This window comes from Sus scrofa, chromosome 10 (assembly GCF_054392235.1).
Source record: "Sus scrofa isolate SSC_HxYL_T2T_F1_AM1 chromosome 10, Sscrofa_HxYL_maternal_Yorkshire_Landrace_v2.0, whole genome shotgun sequence".
Taxonomy (NCBI): domain Eukaryota; kingdom Metazoa; phylum Chordata; class Mammalia; order Artiodactyla; family Suidae; genus Sus; species Sus scrofa.
Genome location: NC_139392.1, coordinates 74,595,322 through 74,616,302, shown reverse-complemented (window position 1 = coordinate 74,616,302; position 20,981 = coordinate 74,595,322). Strand labels below are relative to the sequence as shown.

At 44.5% G+C, this 20,981-nt stretch overlaps 1 protein-coding gene across 25 annotated transcripts in view; it reads right to left on the bottom strand.

Annotated features, from left to right (window-relative positions):
- Positions 1-20,981, bottom strand: part of FRMD4A (FERM domain containing 4A) — a 665,655-nt gene that overhangs the window by 113,723 nt on the left and 530,951 nt on the right. For all 25 annotated transcript variants that reach the window (XR_014817943.1, XR_014817941.1, XM_084980227.1 and 22 more), the window contains 2 exons: positions 11,706-11,762; positions 10,732-10,754 (listed from right to left, as the gene is read on the bottom strand). Coding sequence is in view for 23 of the 25 variants with exons in the window: in XM_084980227.1 (XP_084836353.1) it covers positions 10,732-10,754; positions 11,706-11,762 (80 nt within the window). In the remaining 2 variants the exon portion in view is untranslated. The remainder of the gene's footprint in view (positions 1-10,731; positions 10,755-11,705; positions 11,763-20,981) is intronic.

The following is a 20,981-nucleotide window of genomic DNA, read 5'->3' as shown; positions in this document are numbered from 1 at the left end:
CCCTGGGGGCCCTGGTGTACAAGCCGGCTTTGGGGCAGGGCCTGCCTGAGAAAAGGACAGGAATCTCCTTTTCCTTCTCCACGTACTGTAGCAGAATAAGGAGGCCAGGTACTGTGAACCAAAGAGATAAACTAGAGTGGGTGGTATATAAGGGGCAATCAGGCCAAAGAAAGGGCAGGTGAGGCACAGGATTTTGAGGATCTTCCATGCCAGGCCAGCGGAGTTCAAGTTTAGCCAGGAGGCAATGGTCAGCCACTGGAGCTTTTTAAACAGGAAGCCTCTTTGTGTTTAGGAAAATTCAATGCCGAAGCAGAGTTTGGAATTTTTATTCTCAGGCTCTTAAGGCATAGTTTACAGAAATACTCAGGTCCTCAAACACCCAGGAGGCCTACAGTGGTGAGTTTCTGGATCTTATCTCCCCTGTTTATGAGAACAGGGACTGGGTTTCCTGACTCATCGGTGGCACCTTTCATATCAAAAGGTACTTCTCTGCGTTAAACTTTTACAGGATGCGAAGGCAAGAAAGGCGATTCAGCTAAAGCCCGAGTTGGGGTTTATTCCCACTCATCACACACAAAGCATGTTTGGGGAAGGAAGGAACTGAAAGGGGAAAGAAAGGATTGTCTTACCCACTAAATACATGTTTGTTGGCAAACAAACGTCCTTGGTGATAGTCCTAGGTCTGACGGAGCGCTCCTCCAGGGCAAGGGGACACCGACAAATACAACAAGCAATCACAAAGGCGTGAAGCCTGTCCAAATCCATTACATTCTGGAAGGGATCCGTGGCTCTCAAACTTCCCACAGGACAACTATGCAGAAATATCCTATTTGCCTTGCCGCTGTCCATAAACATCTGTTATAACTTAGAAGGGGCCAGCCTGTCCGATGATCTGGCTTTACTCCGCCTGCAAATCACGAAGCTGCCTTAATGGGAGACCTGGTCACTCAATCTCCAGAGAGGTGGGAAACTGAAACCTAAAGAATGTGCTAGAAGTTCCCAGCTTCCTCTCTCAAGATCTTTCACTTGACATTCCCCCAGAGTTCAGGGCATCTGATAAATGCCCACTTATAAAACACCCTAACACAGTTCATTGTTTCAAGCAGCTGTCATATTCCTTTTTTTTTTTTTTTTTTTTCTTCTTCTTCAATGGCTGTACCGGCAGCAGTTGGAAATTCCTGGGTCAGGATTGAATCTGAGCCGCTGCTGCAATCTACACTGCAGCTGCAGCAACACCAGATTCTTTAATCTACTGCGCCAGGCCTCCGTGGTGACCTGAGCCACTGCAGTCAGATTCTTACTGTACTGTGCCATAGTGGGAACTCCTCGTGTTCCATTTATGGAAAAAGAAAAAAAAAAGTCTCTATGAAAATCATTTGCTAAATTGAGAATAAAACTGAAGTTTTACTTTTAATATTAACCAGATTTCATTCAAAACTTTTAGGTAGTGACTAATGTTGCCAGCAAAATAAAAAAATAGTCTCTTAATGCTGGTTGGTCTTTGACTTAGGTTTTTGCTTTTTGTTTTATTTTTATTTTTTGAGATGACGGGCCTCACTTCTACTGCCTACACTGCTCATAAAATATGAGAATTTGGACAGATCTACTGTGGAAAACCAAGATTCCTTAGCAATAGGTCAAATGGGGAATTTGCCACAAATAAGAGCAATGACGAATTTAACCAAGGCACTATAAAGTGAATAAAGCAAAAATTAAATTTGACAAAAGGATTAGCAAAAATCCACAAGGTGCTGGTTTTCCTTTAAAAAATGAAGAAATGCTTTTTTCAGAAGATCCCCTTTGGGTCAAACAAGAGGTCCATAATTTGTAAGACAAACCTGAGCCCTAGAATGGGCTTTGTGTGGAAGAATATTCCTGAAACCCACGTCTTTAAGGTGCCCTGCTCCTAAAACAATACAGCACGAAAGCCAGAAAGAATGTGATACTCCTGTCACAGAAGGGACCAATACAAAACTCAGACATGGTAATGTGATGCCAGCATCCTACTAACGCTGGCATATTTCCTGAGTGTATCATGAAGGTCAAGTTCTCAGGGGACTGGATGAGTCAAAGAAGAGTTTTACGGGTCCTCCTTATCCACAGCTGCACAAGCCAAAAATCTCCAAGAAATAGTTTTATGGAGTTCCCGTTGCGGCTCAGTGGTAATGAACCTGACTAGTATCCATGAGGACGGATCCCTGGCTTCACTCAGTGGGATGAGGATCCGTTGTTGCCGCGAGCTGTGGTGTAGGTCCCAGAAGAGGCTCGGATCCCGCGCGTTGCTGTGGCTCTGGCCAAGGCTGGCGGCTACAGCTCCAATTGGACCCCTAGCCTGGAATTTCTATATGCCACAGGTGCGGCTCTTTTTAAAAACACAGGGGAAAAAAAAAAAAAGAGGAGATAAAGTCTTTGAACCAACTCAGTGGTAAACCCAGTATTTGGCCTTTCCGTCTCTCTCCCACCTGGTGTGAATATCCACATTCTGGTGCAGAAATTGGAAACGATTAGATTCTGGGTGCTGTTCACCCTAGAGGTTGCTGTGTCTGTTACGGGATACCTTGAATTAACCATCTAAAACCGACAACATTTGGAAATGCAGGGACCCCAAAGTTTTAGAGATGCACCGTGAATGCGTATTATTCAATGGTACGATACAGCTAGAAAACTCAAAGACGTGGGCAAGGGGAGCTGTAGATCTTCTCTTTTTTGCTGATTTTTTTTTTTTTTTTTTTGGCCACGTCCATGGCCTATGGAAGTTCCTGGGCCAGTGATTGAACCAGCACCACAGCAGCGACATGAGCCACTGCAAGTGACAATGCCGGATCCTTAGTCCACAGTGCCACAAGGGAACTCCTTCTTTCCTATTTTTAATAACCACACAGGAAACAACACCTCTCCTCCCTTTCCTCTCTTTTTTTTTTTTTTTTAGGCGGTGGTGGAGGGAACCCAAGTTAAAGTAGCCAGGTTATAGCAATGCAAATGAGGACACTATCTCCTCCTATCACAGCCTTTCTTTCAAGGCTGTCAGGAGGCTCACAGAGCTGATGGCTGGGATGATGCTGGTGTGGCTTCTGTCATTGTGTGACCCTCTGCAGACACCAGGGAAGCACCTGGGGTCCCAGCATAGGATTCTGGCTCCTGGACTTGTATCATGGATCAATAAACCACACTAATTTGCCACCTGTAGGCAGGGGCAAAAACTACCAACAGTTATGAATTATGTGCCTTTATTTCCAATGCTAATGGCTCATTTATCTAAGTAAAGATTTCTTTCTTGATTGGTGAGTTTGTTTTTCTAGGATGACAGGAAATATTCCGTGAAATTTTTTTTTATTTTTAAATTTTATTTTATTTTTTTTATTTTTATTTTTACAGCGACCCTGTGGCTTATGGGAGTTCCCAGGCTAAGGGTCAAATCAGAGCCACATCTGTGACCTACATCATAGCTTGTGGCAACACTGGATCCTAAACCCAGTAAGGGAGGCCGGGGATCAAACCCACGTCCTCACAGAGAAAACATCAGGTCCTTAGTCCACTGAGCCGCAATGGGAACTCTGTGAGTTTCTAACATAGTTGTAAACTGGTAACATTCAAAACAAATTTAAAAAAAAATTTACGTTCTCTTGTGGTGAAGTGGATTAAGGATCCAGTGTTATCCCTGCAGCGGCTCAGGTCACTGTGATGGCACAGGTTCAATCCCGGGCCCAGGAACGTCCACATACCAGGGGCACCGGTGTCCACCCCCAAAATTTTTTTATAGCCTACAACGTGAGACAATAATTTTACTCAAAGACCACAAGATGAAGCAACCTATTTTGTGCAACATTATCCTTTTGAGTCAGAATCTTAATTCTGAACAACTGACAGAATGTTATAGCCGTGAACCTTTTTGCTATTACCAAGATCGACCCAAAATATGATACTGATGTTAAAGAAACGCTTAGCAAAAGAAACCAGCTGTCATAGTACAAAATTTCCTCCATCACTTTATAGCTAAACAATTCCCATGGGATCTGAAGAGTATCACCCTGCAAAATGTCCTATCTGAACACTTTTCTATGCTTGGAAAGTGTGAATTACACCCTTGAAGAGCCCAGTAAAATGGACTTTTGTGCACAAAACAAAGCTTTCTGTAATAACTTTTCCACTTGAACATTTCGTTTCAAAATTTCACAGATTCTGTTCCTTTCAAAAGGTCCTGCTGGTGTGAGAGACTCCAGCTGCTTCTCCCTCAAAGTCCTTCATAAGTCATGGGAAAAATTACATCTACCCATTTCTCTCTCTTTTTTTTTTGATAAAATAATATATGAGAATTATATAAATTTAAATGCTTCCTACAAAAACTCTTCTTTGGGCCGACAGATGTACTTCAAGCTTAACAGATGCCTTTTTTTCCCTAGGAATTTTTCAATAGGGAAATTCACAAGTTTGGGTATTAAAGATACTATGAGGTTACATAAGTTGTATTCCACATGTTGACTATTCCAAACACAGCTGTCTGAGATTTTTTTTTTACTAATTATCTAAAAGTCTCGGCAAATCTACTTCTCTTACTGTATGATCACACCAGCTGCTTTCTTTCAAGAGGCCAATTAAAACACTGTGGGAAAACAGACCCCATTAGATCAAATGCTCTAATACTGATTTAAAACCGAGCTTGCTTTTTGCCTTGCAGTAGTAAAACCACTTATGTAAGTGCAAAGCAGTGATACTAAGTAGACTCTAAAATGTGATTTTATAGATTGTTGCCTGAGATGAATCAACTTTCAATACTGTCTCTCAGCTGGGCAAGAAAATAATGTTGTCATCTTTTTAAAGATAGCGATCTACACAAATGTTTATGTTACTAAAAAAGTCTTTTAGAAGAAAATCAGCCCTTTGTGTGCTTTTCCTGTTGATCTTCTAAAATTCTTCCTCTGATGACTGCCTAAAAGGCATCATCAAGTCTGACAGCTAAGAAAAAAAAAAAAAAAAAAGCCAAAACACCAAAACCCCACAACACAAAAACCCTACAAAGGTGGAATTTTCAGATGCCACTGAGCCAAATTTCATTTACACTGATTCACTAATGCTCTTCAAAAAGGCAGAACAGATTTCACAAAGAGAACAACAAAAACAACAAAACTCAAGAGGGTACTTTTCTTTTTGCACAGAAATTTCCTTTTCTCTTTCTAGACAAGTAAACACACATGGTCCCATGGTTAAAATATTAAAAGATCTTTCCTTTTGTTTTGGCTTCTAACTGCTTTTTTTTAGAAACCCCAAACCAGGTAGTCTATGCAATTTTTCTTCAGGACAAATAAAAACTGCAGTTCTTCTCCTAAGATGTAGATAAATATCAATTTCCTTTTCTAAGGAAGGACTGCTATTCATTCCTATTACTGGAGTAATGCGTTGCTCTATTTCTAAAAGTATTATTATTATTACTATTATTTTTAAGAAGTAGAATTAGAAGCCTACAGGCTGATATATTAGGGTCACAGTCAGCCTCTTACCGACCACGGAACTCTGATAATGGATATTCTCTCACTTGGGACCAGCCTTTGACTTTCTACATATGTCACACAGACTGACCCCTCATTATTCAATCACAGCTTCGCTTTTTTTCCTTTGGTGGCCGTGTGGATTTGGCAGAGAAAGCCTGCAGATAAGGGGCTGCCTTCCATCACCTCCAAAATACAGGACAAGCTCTGCCTAACACGTAAACAAAATGCGAGTCACAGCGCTTCACATGGGACCTCGTTAATAGTCTGCCTTTTCTAGGTGCTGTTTGCTTCCTGGTCCTAATAATTCTCATGTCAGCAGAACCCTGCTTTAATGATCAGCATCAGTACACCTGGTTCTCGGTAACAAAGACCAACAGACGATCCAGAGTAACTGGGCGATACCAATCCGGTTTCAGTAAACCCTGTTAGCAAAAAATTCTGCGTAACAAACTTTTTTTTTTTTTTTTTTGGTCTTTTATCTTTTTAGGTCCCCACCAGCAGCATATGGAGGTTCCCAGGCTAGGGGTTGAATCAGAGCTGTAGCTGCCAACCTACACCACAGCTCACAGCAACGCCGCCGAACCCTTAACCCACTGAGCGAGGCCAGGGATCAAACCTGCGTCCTCATGGGTACTAGTCAGGTTCGTTAACCACTGAGCAGGAACTCCCAGAGGTTTTTTTTTTACTAGTCTCTGTTAATGTACGGATGACTCTTGATATCAAAGGAGGTGTGATTTGGGAATTCATGTGCTTCAGCATTAAGTATTTTTAATCCATTCACTGATTTGGTAAAATGTTGCTTAAAATGATTTTTTCCTTCTTGTTTTGGTGGCCCACTTTCAGAAAGGATGACAGAAAGTCAGACAATTCTTAGAATCTGAATATGGAGATTAACCACTACGGATTTCAGTTAAGGTCCTTTTGAGGGAAAAAGCAAAAAATCGAGTTTAAGCAATACCTTGCTTAGTTTAGCGTAGCCATAAGTCTTCTATTAAATTAGAAAGTAACTATACGATTTAAAAGTCCTTTTTTGTTTGTTTGTTTATTGGTCTTTTTTTGGCCACCCTGCAGAATATGGAAGTTCCCAGGCCAGGGATCGAATCCAAGCCACAGCTGTGACCTATGACATAGCTTTCGAAATGCTGGATCCTTAACCCACTGTGTTGGGCTGGGGATTGAACCCGCATCCCTGCTGTGGCAGAGACACAATCCTGTTGAGCCACAGTGGGAACTCCTGAATGTCCCATTCCATTGACTAAATGAGGTGTTCCCTGTATTGATCTTTTTAAAGACGAGAATATTATTTTTCTATAGCAACCCACTGTTTTTCAAAAAAAAAAAAAATTAAGAAAAAATCAGAGCTCCGACTTAAGTCACTGCAGAGTTTGTGTGAATAAAGTATGTATAAAATCTGAGAAGACGTGTTAGTTGATTAATGCTCAGAGTGATTATCAAAGGAGAACTTGTTTTTAAAACTGTGCTGGCCCTTCTCAAGCTAATATTTGCCTCTGGAGCTGCCATGAAGAACAGTTCTCAGGTTATTCAACTGTTTCTTAACAGAAACGCCAACTCTACTGATTTCCTGACTATTGATGGGCATTTTATATACCTCTATCTGTCTATAAATATATACATATATATCTATACACACAGACACACTCACACATACCCCCCTCAATGTACCAGGAAATGAAATACGATGACCACATGCTATGCTAAGGAAAATAACGCAAGGGAGAAAATATTATTTTTAGATAAGACTATTTCCTCAACCTTTAACGGTATCTTACAAATTTGTGCACCATATGCTAGAATATGAAGACGGGTGACATCTATTTCTTCCTACAAGGACAATACTCCCTTATCTATCTATACCTCAACTCATTTTCTTTCAGCAACACTGGATCCACGATTTCATTGTCAAGTGCAATAAGACAAGGAAGTGAGCTTTTCTACTAACTGGCAAGGAAAGGGGGTTATGTAAGAATAAGCCTTCAGGGGTCTGCTGTGCAAAAAACAGTCCAAAAGGAGAAATAGAATAGCATGTGAGTTTCATCAGCAAGAGTGGGGATGACCGTACTTAGCTCTCTTTCTATTAAAATATATCGGCCCTTCCGACTTCTCTCTTTTGTAAAAAAGAATCCTTCTCCTCTTGCACATTATGGAACCTGCTCCTGTACTTTGTAGGTTTGTAATACTCATTCCACATAAATGTAATCTGTATATGTTCACTGAAACGTGAACATACAGGATAAGAGCAACCTGGGCAAACCAGCCTCTTAGGAAGGCAGAGATGCAGGAGCCTCAGGCTAGGCAAGATTTCCTTTGCCTTTTGTAGGCGACCATTAGTTTAAAAGCTTATCTGAAGCTCTCAATTCTAGAAATCTCAGAATTAAGTCCTGGACTATGCGGAATATAATATAAAAGGCTTCCCAAGGGCTCTCTGTGTTCTAAGCTGACATGTTATTAATGCTGTTCAGGAAAACGTATTCTTTTTGCAGGGTATGCACAGAGGTCAAAGCCATTCAGTTCAATACAATTCAGGGCTGTAGTGTCGGGCATTAACCATTAACAGCGCAAAATGAACTTTCTCTGATACTAAATTGCGAGAACGGGACGTCTCAAAGGCTTGATGTTCAGCCACCAAACCACATGCGGTCAACGTCAATGGTGTGGGGATTCTCCCAGATGTGGAGGGAAGAGGCCTCCTCAAGGAATTTAGGATCCTTGCTCTTATCCCCGAACTTCTGCCCGCTCAAGCACACTGACCCTGGGCTGGTACAGAGAATGGATGTTTATCAGGGAATCCCATCTTCCGTGATGTGATTTGGACGCTGGGAGGTAAACTGACCTTTTGGATAAGGTATCTGACCTCTCTCTTCCCCTACCAGCTATTTTTCACCCCCGACAGCTGCTGCTACAGACAAGACCGCGAGGGAACACTTTGACAAATGGACCCAAACCAGGATCCTTTGTTTCTCTAGAGCCAACAAGCTGGCATTCCACAAGCTCGTTAGGGGGCCGTGAAGAACTGCAGGCCAGGCCTGCCCTCCCCCCCACCCCCAATTATCCATGCCCGTGGCCCCACGTTCTCATGATCTGCTGGGGCCACATGACGCTGCTCCCAGCTCACATTCCATCCTGTCCCGTCACTCTCAACAATAAATAATATGAACAGCAGGGTTCAGAGCTGGCAAAAGAAAAGGGGGCAGGGGTGGGGGAGAGAAAATGTCTTCAAAGTAGACCAGACGAAGGAATCCGCTGGATCTGTGGTTGGTCAACCATTGTTCATGGACCTCTACAGAGATCTTTACAAGTAGGTATGAACCTGCACTTATCAAAAGCCCCAGATTCCCATACCAAAGGAAGGACATAAAGAACTAACCAAGAAAACCAGAACAAAGCATCATTTCTAGATCCTGAAAATCCTTCACTCAGTCCATTTGGTCAACAGTTGTTGGCCACCTACAATGTACAAGGTCTCCTGCTAAGGCTATAAATAAACCTTTGCCTCCCCCCCCCAAAAAATGGATTGTCTCTGTTTCACAGCAAGAACTTGGGAAACCAAAATAAAAGGGTCCTGGAGGTCACTTTATGCAAATAACCATACTGAGCTGGAGAGACTATATTTTAAAATCAGGGGTTAGCCCACCATATCCAGCCCTTGGCTTGTTTTTTTTCTGTGGCCTGTGAGCTAAGAATGGTTGGGGGAAAAAAAAAAATGTAAGAAACAAATCCTAAAGGGTTGGGGGAAAAAAAAATGTAAGAAACAAATCCTAAAGGGTTGGGGAAAAAAAAATCAAAAGACTATTTTGTGGTCCATGAAAATGTCTATGAAATTCAGATTTCCGAGTCTATAAATAAAGTTTTATTGGAATGCTGACAACACATCTGCTCACCTACTGTCTCCAGCTGCTCTTATACTTAGAAAGGAAGAGGTGAGGGAACGCAATAGAGACAGAATAGCCTGCAAAACCTAAGTATTGACTGTCTGGCCCTTTCCAGAAAATGTTTGCTGACCTTTGTTTTAGATGGTAGAAGATTTTTTTTGCTTTTGCTCAGAAATTTGCAGGGAGCAGAGAGAGGGCCACTAAGACATGAAAAACCAGTCAGCATGGACTTGACAAAGCTGGACCAGTAGAGGCAGAGGGGTGAGTGAAACAGTTCAGGCTGCGTGGACTGATCAGATCCCCAAAGATGGGAGAAAACACCCAGGTTCCTTCATGGAGCACAGGTACGACCTGTGTCTTTTCTTCGTGCCAATTTAGCTAATTTCCTATCAATGGGCCAGGGATCCTACACCCTGAGGGTGTTTTCTTGGACATGTCTCTAGACCTCGATTCTAAAGAATGGGCTCTCTTGGACCCCCCCTCAGGGGAGTCCAATGAAACAGAACCTGGGAGTGATGTCTGCCTTGGAGCAGATGGTCCTGTTGGTGGATGGTTATAACCCCCGGCTCTGTAATGTCTCCAGGACTAACCAGGAGAGACTGGAAATTCAGCCCCACTGGTCAACAGGCTGTGCTTTACGAAAAGAAGGATGAGATTGAAGTTTGAGATCTCCAGGGTCATTTGAGTGGTGTACCGTCTTCCCGGCGGTTAAGTCTGTTTATATTCTCTCCTAATGTAATATCCAGACAAGGAGGGAAAAATAGAAGTGGGGTATATATAACACTTTCATGAAAGACACCTTCCTATGAGCCAGCATTTTGTCCCTTATGGGTTGGGGACAAAACAGGAGAAAAAAAAAAGATGTCCATGTCTACGGAATTATCTCTAGTCAACTTCATACCATCATGATGATTCAAGGCTCCACCAAGACGCCCAGGCACCTGGACAGACCTCAGTACAAGGGCCACATGTGAGAGTAGGTTCTAGTCCTGGCTTGTTAGTAATATCCAGGCTTTTCATTTGGTGCAGAAATCCTCCTGCTATTACCATGTTTTCTCTGCCAGCTGTACCTATTTCTTTCTTCTGTTGTTTCTCTTTTTTTGGCCAAGCCCGAGGCATGTGGAAGTTTCCGGGCCAGAGACTGAACCTGCGTCACAGCTATGGCAATGCTGGATCCTTAACCTGCCGTGCCACAAGGGAACTGCTGATGTGTCCATTGGTAAGTTGGGAATTGGATTTCATTATTAATATACAATTTTACTCAACGGCCCTCTTATGAAGAATGGACAGAATCGTTTCTTTTAAGAGAGATGCAACAGAATACATTTTTAAGCCAAAAAGTTTTGTAAACTCACCTAGAAAAATCTCCCTTTGCCTCCTGCGGAAGAAGAAAAGTCAACATCAGGGAAACATTGTGATGCCACGTTACAGTCTTCAAAATACAATGTACAGTCCCGACCACCCCTCCACTGAATCAGCCCAAGTGACAGACTGCTCTTCTGTCCTATCTGCTACAGGAATAAAATCAAGGAAGGACATGGGTATTTACCACTGGAATATGAGATGCATAAACGTTTGCAAGTTATATACAAAGAAAGTCATTCCATAAAGACAAGAGGAACGCTTCCACTTCTAAACCCGGGTCTAACTTTTTGCAGTTTAAAGATGATGAGGTAGGGCTGTCTGGGTGTCTCTGTCTTGTGTTACTTTCACTTGTTTTGTCTTGTATTGTGGGCTATTTCCTGAGGAGACAAAAGGCTTTCGGAGGCAGGGACCATGGAACCTGTAATGATTCTAACATAATGCCTGGAACATAGTCGTTGTTCAGTAAATCTTTACTGAAGGAATAAACAAATGATATCATTTCAATTTATCCTGCTAGCGGTTCTAATCTTGCCCTCGTTGCTAATATTCAGTAATACCTCTTTCTGCATAAGCTAAAGGTCTTTTTTTTTTTCCCTCCTCTTTCGTGACTATGATGCTCCTGGCAATGAATTCCTGCTTTTTACTTGGCTTTCTCCAGGGACCTGGAGAAAGGGGATCAATGAATGATCTCCGTTTCCCCCAATTTCAGATTATACACACAGTTTTCCTTTGCAGAGAAATGCTGTTTTAAAATTCTGGAGAAGAACAGAGAGAATAGAAAAGACCCTGTGAACAGCCACGGTATAGTTTGCCCAGCAGCTCTTTCCTGGCTTGTGGATAAAAATAATTAAGGAATAAAGAGCCAGTGGATATAGCAACGGCCATGGACAAGCCCTAGGCCTCTTTTTTTCCCCCGGTGCATGGCCCTGGCGTATTCACATCTTTGTCTGGGGAGACAACTTACCTGTAAAATATAGGAGGCTAATTCAAACACCACTTCGCTGTCAACATCAATCAGCTCCTGAAAGGCAAACCAACAAGGAAGGTAAGTTTGGTACCCGAATGACAATTTCTTGATGATCTCTGGCCCCGAAGAGGATGGTCTTCCTTTTCTGAGGTGTTCCCCAGAATCTCAGTATTCTAAGGAGATCGTCACTGAATTACGTGGACACAACTGCTCCCTGCTGTCCTTTTTACAGCTCTTAGCCAGAATGGGCCCAGTGGTCTTGGGTCTACACGAACACTCAAGGGCATCATCTTTAACTCTTCATGAGAAATCAAAGAACGTCCCCAGCCTTTCACCAGTCTGTTAATCTGCTTCATGGACGGAGTAAGGTCACTTGATAACCAACTGCCTTTTCTTTGTAAACTTGACTTCAGAGCCAGGAGTAAGGCTTTGTGGAAGAAAAGGTTATAATGAGATTGTGACTCTTTAGATTAAAATTAAATAAGGAGTTCCTGTTGTGACTCAGTGGTTAACAACTCCCGACTAGGAACCAGGAGGTTGCGGGTTTGATCCCTGGCCTCACTCAGTGGGTTAACGATCCGGCGTTGCTGTGAGCCGTGGTGTAGGTTGCAGACGCGGCTCGGATCCTGAGTTGCTGTGGTTCTGGGGTAGGCCAGTGGCTACAGCTCCAATTTGACCCTTAGCCTGGGAACCTCCATATGCTGTGGGAGCGGCCCTGGAAAAGACAAAAATAAATAAATAAATAAATAAATAAAATTAAATTAGATAAAATGAAAAGCAGAGTTTTCCAGTTGCCCCAGCCACATTTCTTTCTTTCATGTACTTAATACTTCAAGATAGCTGTTGGTTACCATCGTGTCAGAGCATGTCAATCCTTGTGGAAGGTTCTATTAGTCAGCACTGATTGAGGATCTTTTTTCTTTTTTTGCTTTTAAGGGCCACACCCACAGCATATGGAGGTTCCCAGGCTAGGGGCCTAATCAGAGCTACAGCTGCTGGCCTACACCACAGCTACACAGCAACGCCAGATTCGAGCCATGTCTGTGACCTACATCACAGCTCATGGCAATGCCGGATCCTTAACCCACTGAGCGACGCCAGGGATCGAACCTGTGTCCTCATGGATCCTAGTCAGATTCATTTCCTCTGAGCCATGACAGGAACTCTGCTTTTTATGTAACAGCTTGACTGAAGTGTAACAGATACAGAAAGAAACAGCACATTTAATGGCACAAATGAACCTATCTACAAAACAGAAACAGACTCACAGACTTAGAGAACCGACTTGTGTTTGCCAAAGGAGAGAGGGAGGGAGTGGGATGAATGGGGAGTTTGGGGTTAGTAGATGCAAACTATCACACTTAGAATGGATCAGCAAATGAGGTCCTACTATACAGCACAGGGAAGTATACTCGGTCTCCTGGAATAGAACATGATGGAAAATAATATGAGAAATAGAATATATATGTGTGTATGACTGGGTCACTCTGCTGTACAGCAGAAACTGACACAACACTGTACATCAACTCAACTCTAATGAAATAAACTGCATATTTAATACACACAATTTGATGAGTTTTGACAGGCAAACACCTGTGATGCCATCACCATGCTTGAGGTAATAAACATCCATCACCTCCAAAAGCTTCCTTGTGTCCCTTTGTATGGTTTTTTTTTGGAGGAGGGAGGACAGGTAGCAACGTGTAATATGAGATCTACCCTCCTAAAAAAATTTTAAGTGCATGACTCTGTATTTTATATACAGCTCAGATCTAAAAGACAGAGGGAAACCTGAAGTCCACCAGCATGCAAAGATAATAACTAAACTGACAACGTACCTTTGTTGTCAAGGTCAAGTCAAAATGTCCACCTTTCTTGTCTCTCCTTAATAGTATCAGATCCTACAGTGAGTAACTAGAGTATAGACAGTGAAAGCTAAAGGAGTTCCCACTGTGGCTCGGCAGGTTAAGAACCTGGCATAGTGTCCATGAGGGTGCGGGTTCGATCCCTGGCCTCGTTCAGTCAGTTAAGGATCCGGCACTGCTGCGAGCTGCAACACAGATCACGGACAAGGCTTGGATGTGGCGTTGCTGTGGCTGTGGTGTAGGCCAGCAGCTGCAGCTCTGATTCGACCCCTAGCCTGGGAACTTCCACATTCTGCAGATGTGGCCCTAAAAAGCAAAAAAAGAAAATGAAAGCTAGGACCGACGTAGACCTCAGGTGGCACAGAACAGAAACTGAAAAACCATCCAAGAACTCCCCAAAGTCACGAGGTTCAAGTAGCTGTGATGGGGCTGGAAACCCTCCCAACTTCTTGTTGAGCATCTGACCTTCTGCAGGGGATCCGCTCCCCAGAGTCAAGCAGGACTGAGTCTTGGCCACGGTCACCTCAGAACCACATCTAGCATCACCGGTAGCTAAGAGGAGAGTCACTTTTCTTTGAATTATAAACCAAACTCTGATCCATGGATTTTCTAATTATTTTTGTGTGGTCCAGAACTGTGGCTTCAAACAATGCATTGAAGCCAGCCTGTGTCTTTCGAGGGAAAGATATCTCACAGGCTCTTTTGGGCTTAGGAACTTCAAAGATGGATAAAAATGTCTGCCCCCCAACCATCCTGGAGTGTGGGCTAGGAGAACTAACGAGAGATCGGGAAGAACCGAGGACAATACTTTTTTTTTTTGTCTTTTGTCTTTTTAGGGCCACACCCACAGCATATGGAGGTTCCCAGGCTAGGGGTCGAATCATAGCTGTAGCTGCCGCCTACGCCAGAGCCACTGCAACGTGGGATCCAAGCCGTGTCTGTGACCTGCACCACAGCTCACGGCAACGCCTGATCTGTAACCCATTGAGCGAGGCTGGGGATTGAACCCGCAACCTCACGGTTCCTAGTTGGAATTGTTTCCGCTGCGCTACGACGGGAACTCCGAGGACAATAATTCTTTATGCTTCCCCAGCTTAAGGAGGTTTATGGTCGCTGTAATTGGTACAGACTGTCAGGGCTGGGATGTGCAGGAATGTCTGTAATGACAGTCCTGGGATGACCAAGTCCCATCAGGATATAAATCATTTAATGGTGCACAAATGACTGAACAGAAACATGTCCACGGTTTTCACAATGGATCATTTCTACTCGCACTCTGTGCCTTTCCATTCCCACTGATCAACTTCCTAAAGTGGCTGGGCTGTACCCGCCAGCATGTCGGTATGTGCACTCTCTGTTAAACATTTACACCAGCCTTGCAGGCAATGGTCAACGCTGGGCTAATAGTTAACTTCCTAGGCAAGGCATCGAAGGGGCAACTCAAAACCAAATATCACGAATAACTCTGTTAAGTGTGAGCATCGTTTTCAGTTCAATATTTGACTCATCTGCTAAATGGAAACATCTTTGGGGGGAGAGGGCAGAGGTGGGAAGGCAGAGGGCAGTCTTTCTCTACTTAACCTGATTTTGCACAGCCCACTCTGCAGTTCCAGGGGAGACTGCTGCACACTGATCATGGGGCCAACATTAGCTGCAATGTACCACTGTTCAAAGTCGAGCTACAGGAAATGCTCAATTAGACATTGAACTTGATGTATCCAAGTTCTCTTGCACCATATTTGTCCTCTGGGTAAGTGGGAACTAGCACCTCTAACTGGGGTGAGTTTTCAACCTTCTCTGACCTTGACCATCTCCCAGAGAGGATGTTAAAACCACTAAGAGTCAGAACGTGGCCAGTAAGAGGGAAACAGTGAAGAAGGAGGCGGCCCAGACTTTATCACTCTTGCAAAATCTGATGGGAAAGAGGGTGCAGGATGACTTCTTACAGTTTCTATTTAACATTTATTGACTTCAAGAATCGGAGTTCGTGTTGTGGTTCAGAGGGTTAAGGATCCGGTGTTGCTATGGTTGTGGCACAGGCTGGCAGCTGCAGCTCCAATTCAACCCCCAGCCTGGGAACTTCCATATGTCACAAGTGCAGCTGTAAAAAAAAAAAAAAAAGAATTGCTGCATTGTTTGTCTGTCCTCAGAGGATTCAGGTCAGAGCTCTAAATGGTGTTTATAAGAACCAATCTTGGAACGGAGACAGGGAGGAAGAGATTCTGCTAATGGTGAAGAACAGACTTCCCTACCTCGCAGTGTCTGCCTGGCTCCCTGATGCCTCCTGCTTACAATACCTTCTCCCATTTATACCTGGCCCTCCCAGGTAATTGTATCTTTAAATTTCCCCTGCAATGGGATGGAGCTCTAGATGCCCTGTCCATGCCACACACCTCCTGCTGCACCCCAAGCCCTGAGTCCTGAGCACCCCATGTAGAGGAGTGAATGGATGTTTCCAGAATCCACCTGCCACAGAACATTCCAAAGATATCTCCGTCTTTCCCCCAGCTGGCTTCTCTCAAACCCAGAGGCAGAGCTTCTTTCAAGTGTTTCTGCTCCAGCAGAGCAAATGAGCGGCACAAGGCCACATAGTGTGTATGTGGAACTCCCATGCATTTCCTGGGGGGCTGGGTTTCCCCTTGACCGAGGATGAAATGGGGGAAGGATGGGGACCAGAAGGCCCTTCAAGGAAGTGGAAGTTTCCCATCTGGCACCACCCATGGGCTGGAAGTGTCACTGTCCTCTGTGTCCCCAGGACTCTGAGAGCCATTTGAGAAGGGGTGTCGGCGGGTTGTTTGCTGAGCCGGAGTCTTTCCTGGGCATCACGGTGGTCTGGTGGGCATGGAATTATTTTGCATGATATCATTTTATCTTGAGACCCATTGGTACCGGGGGGGGGGGGGCGTCGCTGACAGAAGGGAAAGTGATGTCACAGAGTGAACGCGGCCGTCTGCTGTGCTTACTCCTGCATAACACGTCCTGCTTTCTCTGATCTTGGGCAACACCGTCTGGAGAGACCAAACGTGGCAGCCTGCAGCGCGCGCCTGTGTGTTCAGACATGGCGCCACTTCCTCGCCTTGGCAGGTTTCATCCCAGGTGATGAAGGTGCCGAAGGAAGAAGGCTGAGGTCACTGATCAGCAGCGACATGGTTAACAATATTCTCGGAAAGATTTCCATTTTGAGGGGCTCCAAGTGTGTCAACGAAAGAGCCCCAGGAGAAGCCCAAGCGGCAGGTGTTATGGACATTCTCCAAAAGTCCTGAGGACGGGGCCAGGGCGTGGGGGGTGGGGGGCACGTCATATTTCCTGCTTCCAGGGCCCTGGGGGTGGTCCTCGGCCTCAAGCCGGCCTCTTAATGCAAAACATTCCTCCACGGTCAGGGGTAAGCGAGATTCCAGCTTTCACGGGAGATTAATGAGAGCATTAGAACAGAAAAGATGATGCACCACCACGTGGTAGATTGAGAAGATATCAGGGAAAATGACCTTTGCAAAGTTCAAGGAGAATGGCCTGCAGGGCTGCCCAAAGGTTTTCCTAAGAAATCACCACCCTAACCATCTTCCTCTTCGCGCATAGCGCGTCTGAAGATGATGGTTTCTGGCCATCCTTTTTACAGTCTGTTTTTTATTTTTAAATTTATTTTTATAATTATACAATTAATTTATATATAATTATTTTGTAATCATATAATTAATTTATATATAATTATTTTATAATTATACAATTAATTTATATATAATTAATTATAATATATATATTTGCTTTTTAGGGCTACAGCTGTAGCATATGGAAGTTCCCAGGCCAGGGGTCAAATTGAAGCTGTAGCTGCCAGCCTACACCCCAGCCACAGCAATGCCAGATCTGAGCTGCATCTGTGACTTACGCCACAGCTCCTGGCAATGCCAGGCCCTTAACCCACTAAGTGAGGCCAGGGATGGAACCCGCATCCTCACGGACACTATGTCAGGTTCTTAACCTGCAGAGCTACAGAGGGAACTCCAGGTCTTATTTTTTTAAAAGAGGTGGGCAGCGTTGTGGGTCTACATGTGTATTTACCGGTCACTGTGTATGTCATCCGAGTGGGTTGCGATGCCCAGCTTCAGCTCCCCTGTGCCTTTGTGACTGTTCCATGTTGCATAATTTGTTACAGCTCCGTGAGGGTGCCCCCAAGCAACGAGGGGCTAGGGTACAGGACGAGGCTGATGTGATCTTGCACAATTCCTCTTTCTCAGCCCTCAGCCAGGTTCCATTGGTCAAGTCACTTCATGTTTGTCTGCAGCACGTGTTTATCTGGGGTTCATGTTTGTCAAGCAAGCCCTCGTTCACTTTGTGGTGCGAGCATTTCTCTCACCGTCCACTGCATACAGCTTGTTTCACGAGGCAGAGGCCTCTCTCCTGTGCAGGTCACGGGCACAGCCCAGATGATGGGTTCGAGTGAGTCTGCCTCTAGAGGGTTGAAGGCAAAAGTCCCCCTCGTTCCTCCTCCCTGTCCTCTCTCTGTCACGTGCGCACACACGCAGAGCTGGCGATCATCAGTCTAGGCGATACGGACTGGGGTTCTATAAGGCTGAGACTAATGTTGATATGTTGGTTCCTTTGTTCTGTGAGACTTGAGTCTGGGCCTTTGTTTTTCTCATCTTCAGATGAGATGATATCATCTGCTCATTAGCAAATCTCTTTGAAGACCTTGGATAAAGGTTGCTGATTTCGACTTCAGCAAGAGTGATGGTATTTAGACCTAAGGAGCAAATGTGGCCCAGGGGTGACTGTTTGAACTTCAATAACGTGTGAAGCTCTCCGTTCAAAGGGAACATCTTGGAAGGGAAGGCTGGACAGGGACACCCCCACCCCCAGGGACCCCCCCTCCCACGCCAGCACACATAAAGGGGGAATGTTAAGCTTCTTTGTTATGACATGGTCTGCTCTCCGTGGGTATGTGTAGGCTCGGAACGTGGTAATTTCCCAGGAAATATGCAAACCCTTGCTCCCTGGAATTGGAAAGTAATCAACTGGAAACAATTTACTGAGCACTGACCATACGCCCAGGTCGGTGACAGGTCAATGGAAGGTGACTGTAAACAGTTTTAGTTTACTTCATGTGTAACTTAGGGACAAATGCTCAGGCCGATGCTCCCTCCAACCTAAGGAGACACATCTCTGCCCACCCTGAGACAGGGACATGGGTCCTGCTTCTCTGGTTTTTGTGGTCAGACAGATGAAGTGTTGAGATCAACCGCTGAAATGTGATGGACGTATTGAAAGAGCGGACGTCGACCGCTTCCGTTCAAACATGAGATTCCTAACAGCGCAGCCAGTTATTCTGGCCGGTCCCTCACTTCAGCCACCTCAGGCCATGTTAAGTATCAAATCACTCCTCTGAGGCCTGAGGAGCCCTGGAAGCTGGAGTTCAGAGTTCTTTATGTCCCTGACAACCTTCAGCCCTCTAATCTCATGGACTCCTTCATTTTAAAAATTGAAAAACACGCACATTTCGGAAAAGAACATAAAAAAGAATATATATGGATGTACAACTGAATCACTTTGCTGCACAGCAGACACTGACCCAACACTGTAAATCAACTATATTTCAAGTAAAAATAAATTAATAGGAATTCCCATCGTGGTACAGGGGAAACGAATCCGACTAGGAACCACAAGGGTGTGGGTTCGATCCCTGGCCTCGCTCAGTGGGATAAGGATCTGGTGTTGCTGTGAGCTGTGGTGTAGGCTGGAAGCTACAGTTCCAATTTGACTCCTAGCCCGGGAACCTCCATATGTCGCGGGTGTAGCCCTAAAAAGCCAAAAAGAGACAATAGTAATAATTATAAAAAATTAGTAAATAAAATAGAGGTTTTTGTTTGTTTTTTTTTTTGCCATTTCTTTGGGCCGCTCCCATGGCATAAGGAGGCTCCCAGGCTAGGGGTCCAATCGGAGCTGTAGCCGCCAGTCTACGCCAGAACCACAGCAACTCAGGATCCGAGCCGCATCTGCAACCTACACCACAGCTCACGGCAACGCCGGATCCTTAACCCACTGAGCAAGGCCAGGGATTGAACCAGCAACCTCATGGTTACTAGTCAGATTCATTAACCACTGAACCACAATGGAACGCCAACAAAATGAAGAGTTTTTACGCTTTTTTTTTTTTCTTCCAGCCACACCCTTGGCACATGGAAGTTTTTGGGCCAGGGATTGAACCCGAGCCACAGCTCTGACCTACGCTGTAGCTGCGGCAATTCCAGATCTTTTAACTCACTGTGCTGGGCCAGGGTTCATACTTGCACCTGCACAGCAACCCAAGCCGCTGCAGTTGGATTCTTAACCCACTGAGCCACAGTGGGAACTCCCAGGGTTTTTACTCTTAAAAAAAATAAGCTACAATGATATAGCATACACATGGGAATATAGCCAATAGTTTACAGTAACTATAAATGCAGTATAATTTTTAAAAGTTGTGAATCACTATATTGAATGCCTATAACTTCCATAATATTTTTTTTTTCTTTTGTTGGCTACCCCAAGGCACATGGAGTTCCTGGGCCAGGGATCAGATCAGAGTCGCAGTTTAGACCTAAGCTGTTGCTGTGGCAATGCTGGATCCTCAACCCACTGCGCTGGGCTGGGGATCAAACCTGTGTCCCGGTGCTCCCAAGATGCTGCTGATTCCATTAGGCTACAGTGGGAATACCAATAAAAACTTTTTTAATGCAAAGAAAGAAGAAAAAAAAAAAAAGCCCTGGTATTTTATGGCTTAGCCTTTGCTGTTTGCAAAGCATTTGAAAGTTTATCAACAATTTTGAAAATGTCTAACAGAAATCTCGCTTTGTCAGTGGAGAACTCCAAGCAGGCAGGAGTCAACCCTGAAGGTGGGGGGAGAGCTGAGTTTAGAATCCACATCCACCCACCATTCCCTCTAGTCTGACAAGTCCACTGCCCCCCTCGCGGCTGACCGATGGGCCTCTCCAGTGGACACTGGAAGCTATATCCAAAGAGAGAGGCGACCAGATGGAGAGCTTGGCAGGAAAGCTCTGCTTCCAGGAAACACACATCACCCCAGGCTGACTTCCCCTGGGGTCCCTCAGATCCAGACACACATCTCTAAATGAGTTTCAGCCACCCTTGGTCATAAGTTTCCTTTCCCTCCTCGACTTGTCCCCTTCGTGAGTCAAAACACAACAGAGATGCTGCTGGAACAAGTGGCCACGTGGGGTGTCTGTGACCCAGTCCAGTACTTCCTTCTGCTCCCTCCTGATCAGATTCTAACTTTCTGCAACTTGGACAGATTCTGACTGTAATTTCCTGCTCTTTCGGTATAAAGTCAGGGACCGTAAAGCAAGGAGAAGTGAGCGGGAAATTCACTGAGTTAGGCTTTCTGTTTCCTGGTGAAGGAAGAGTAGGGGGTGGGGGC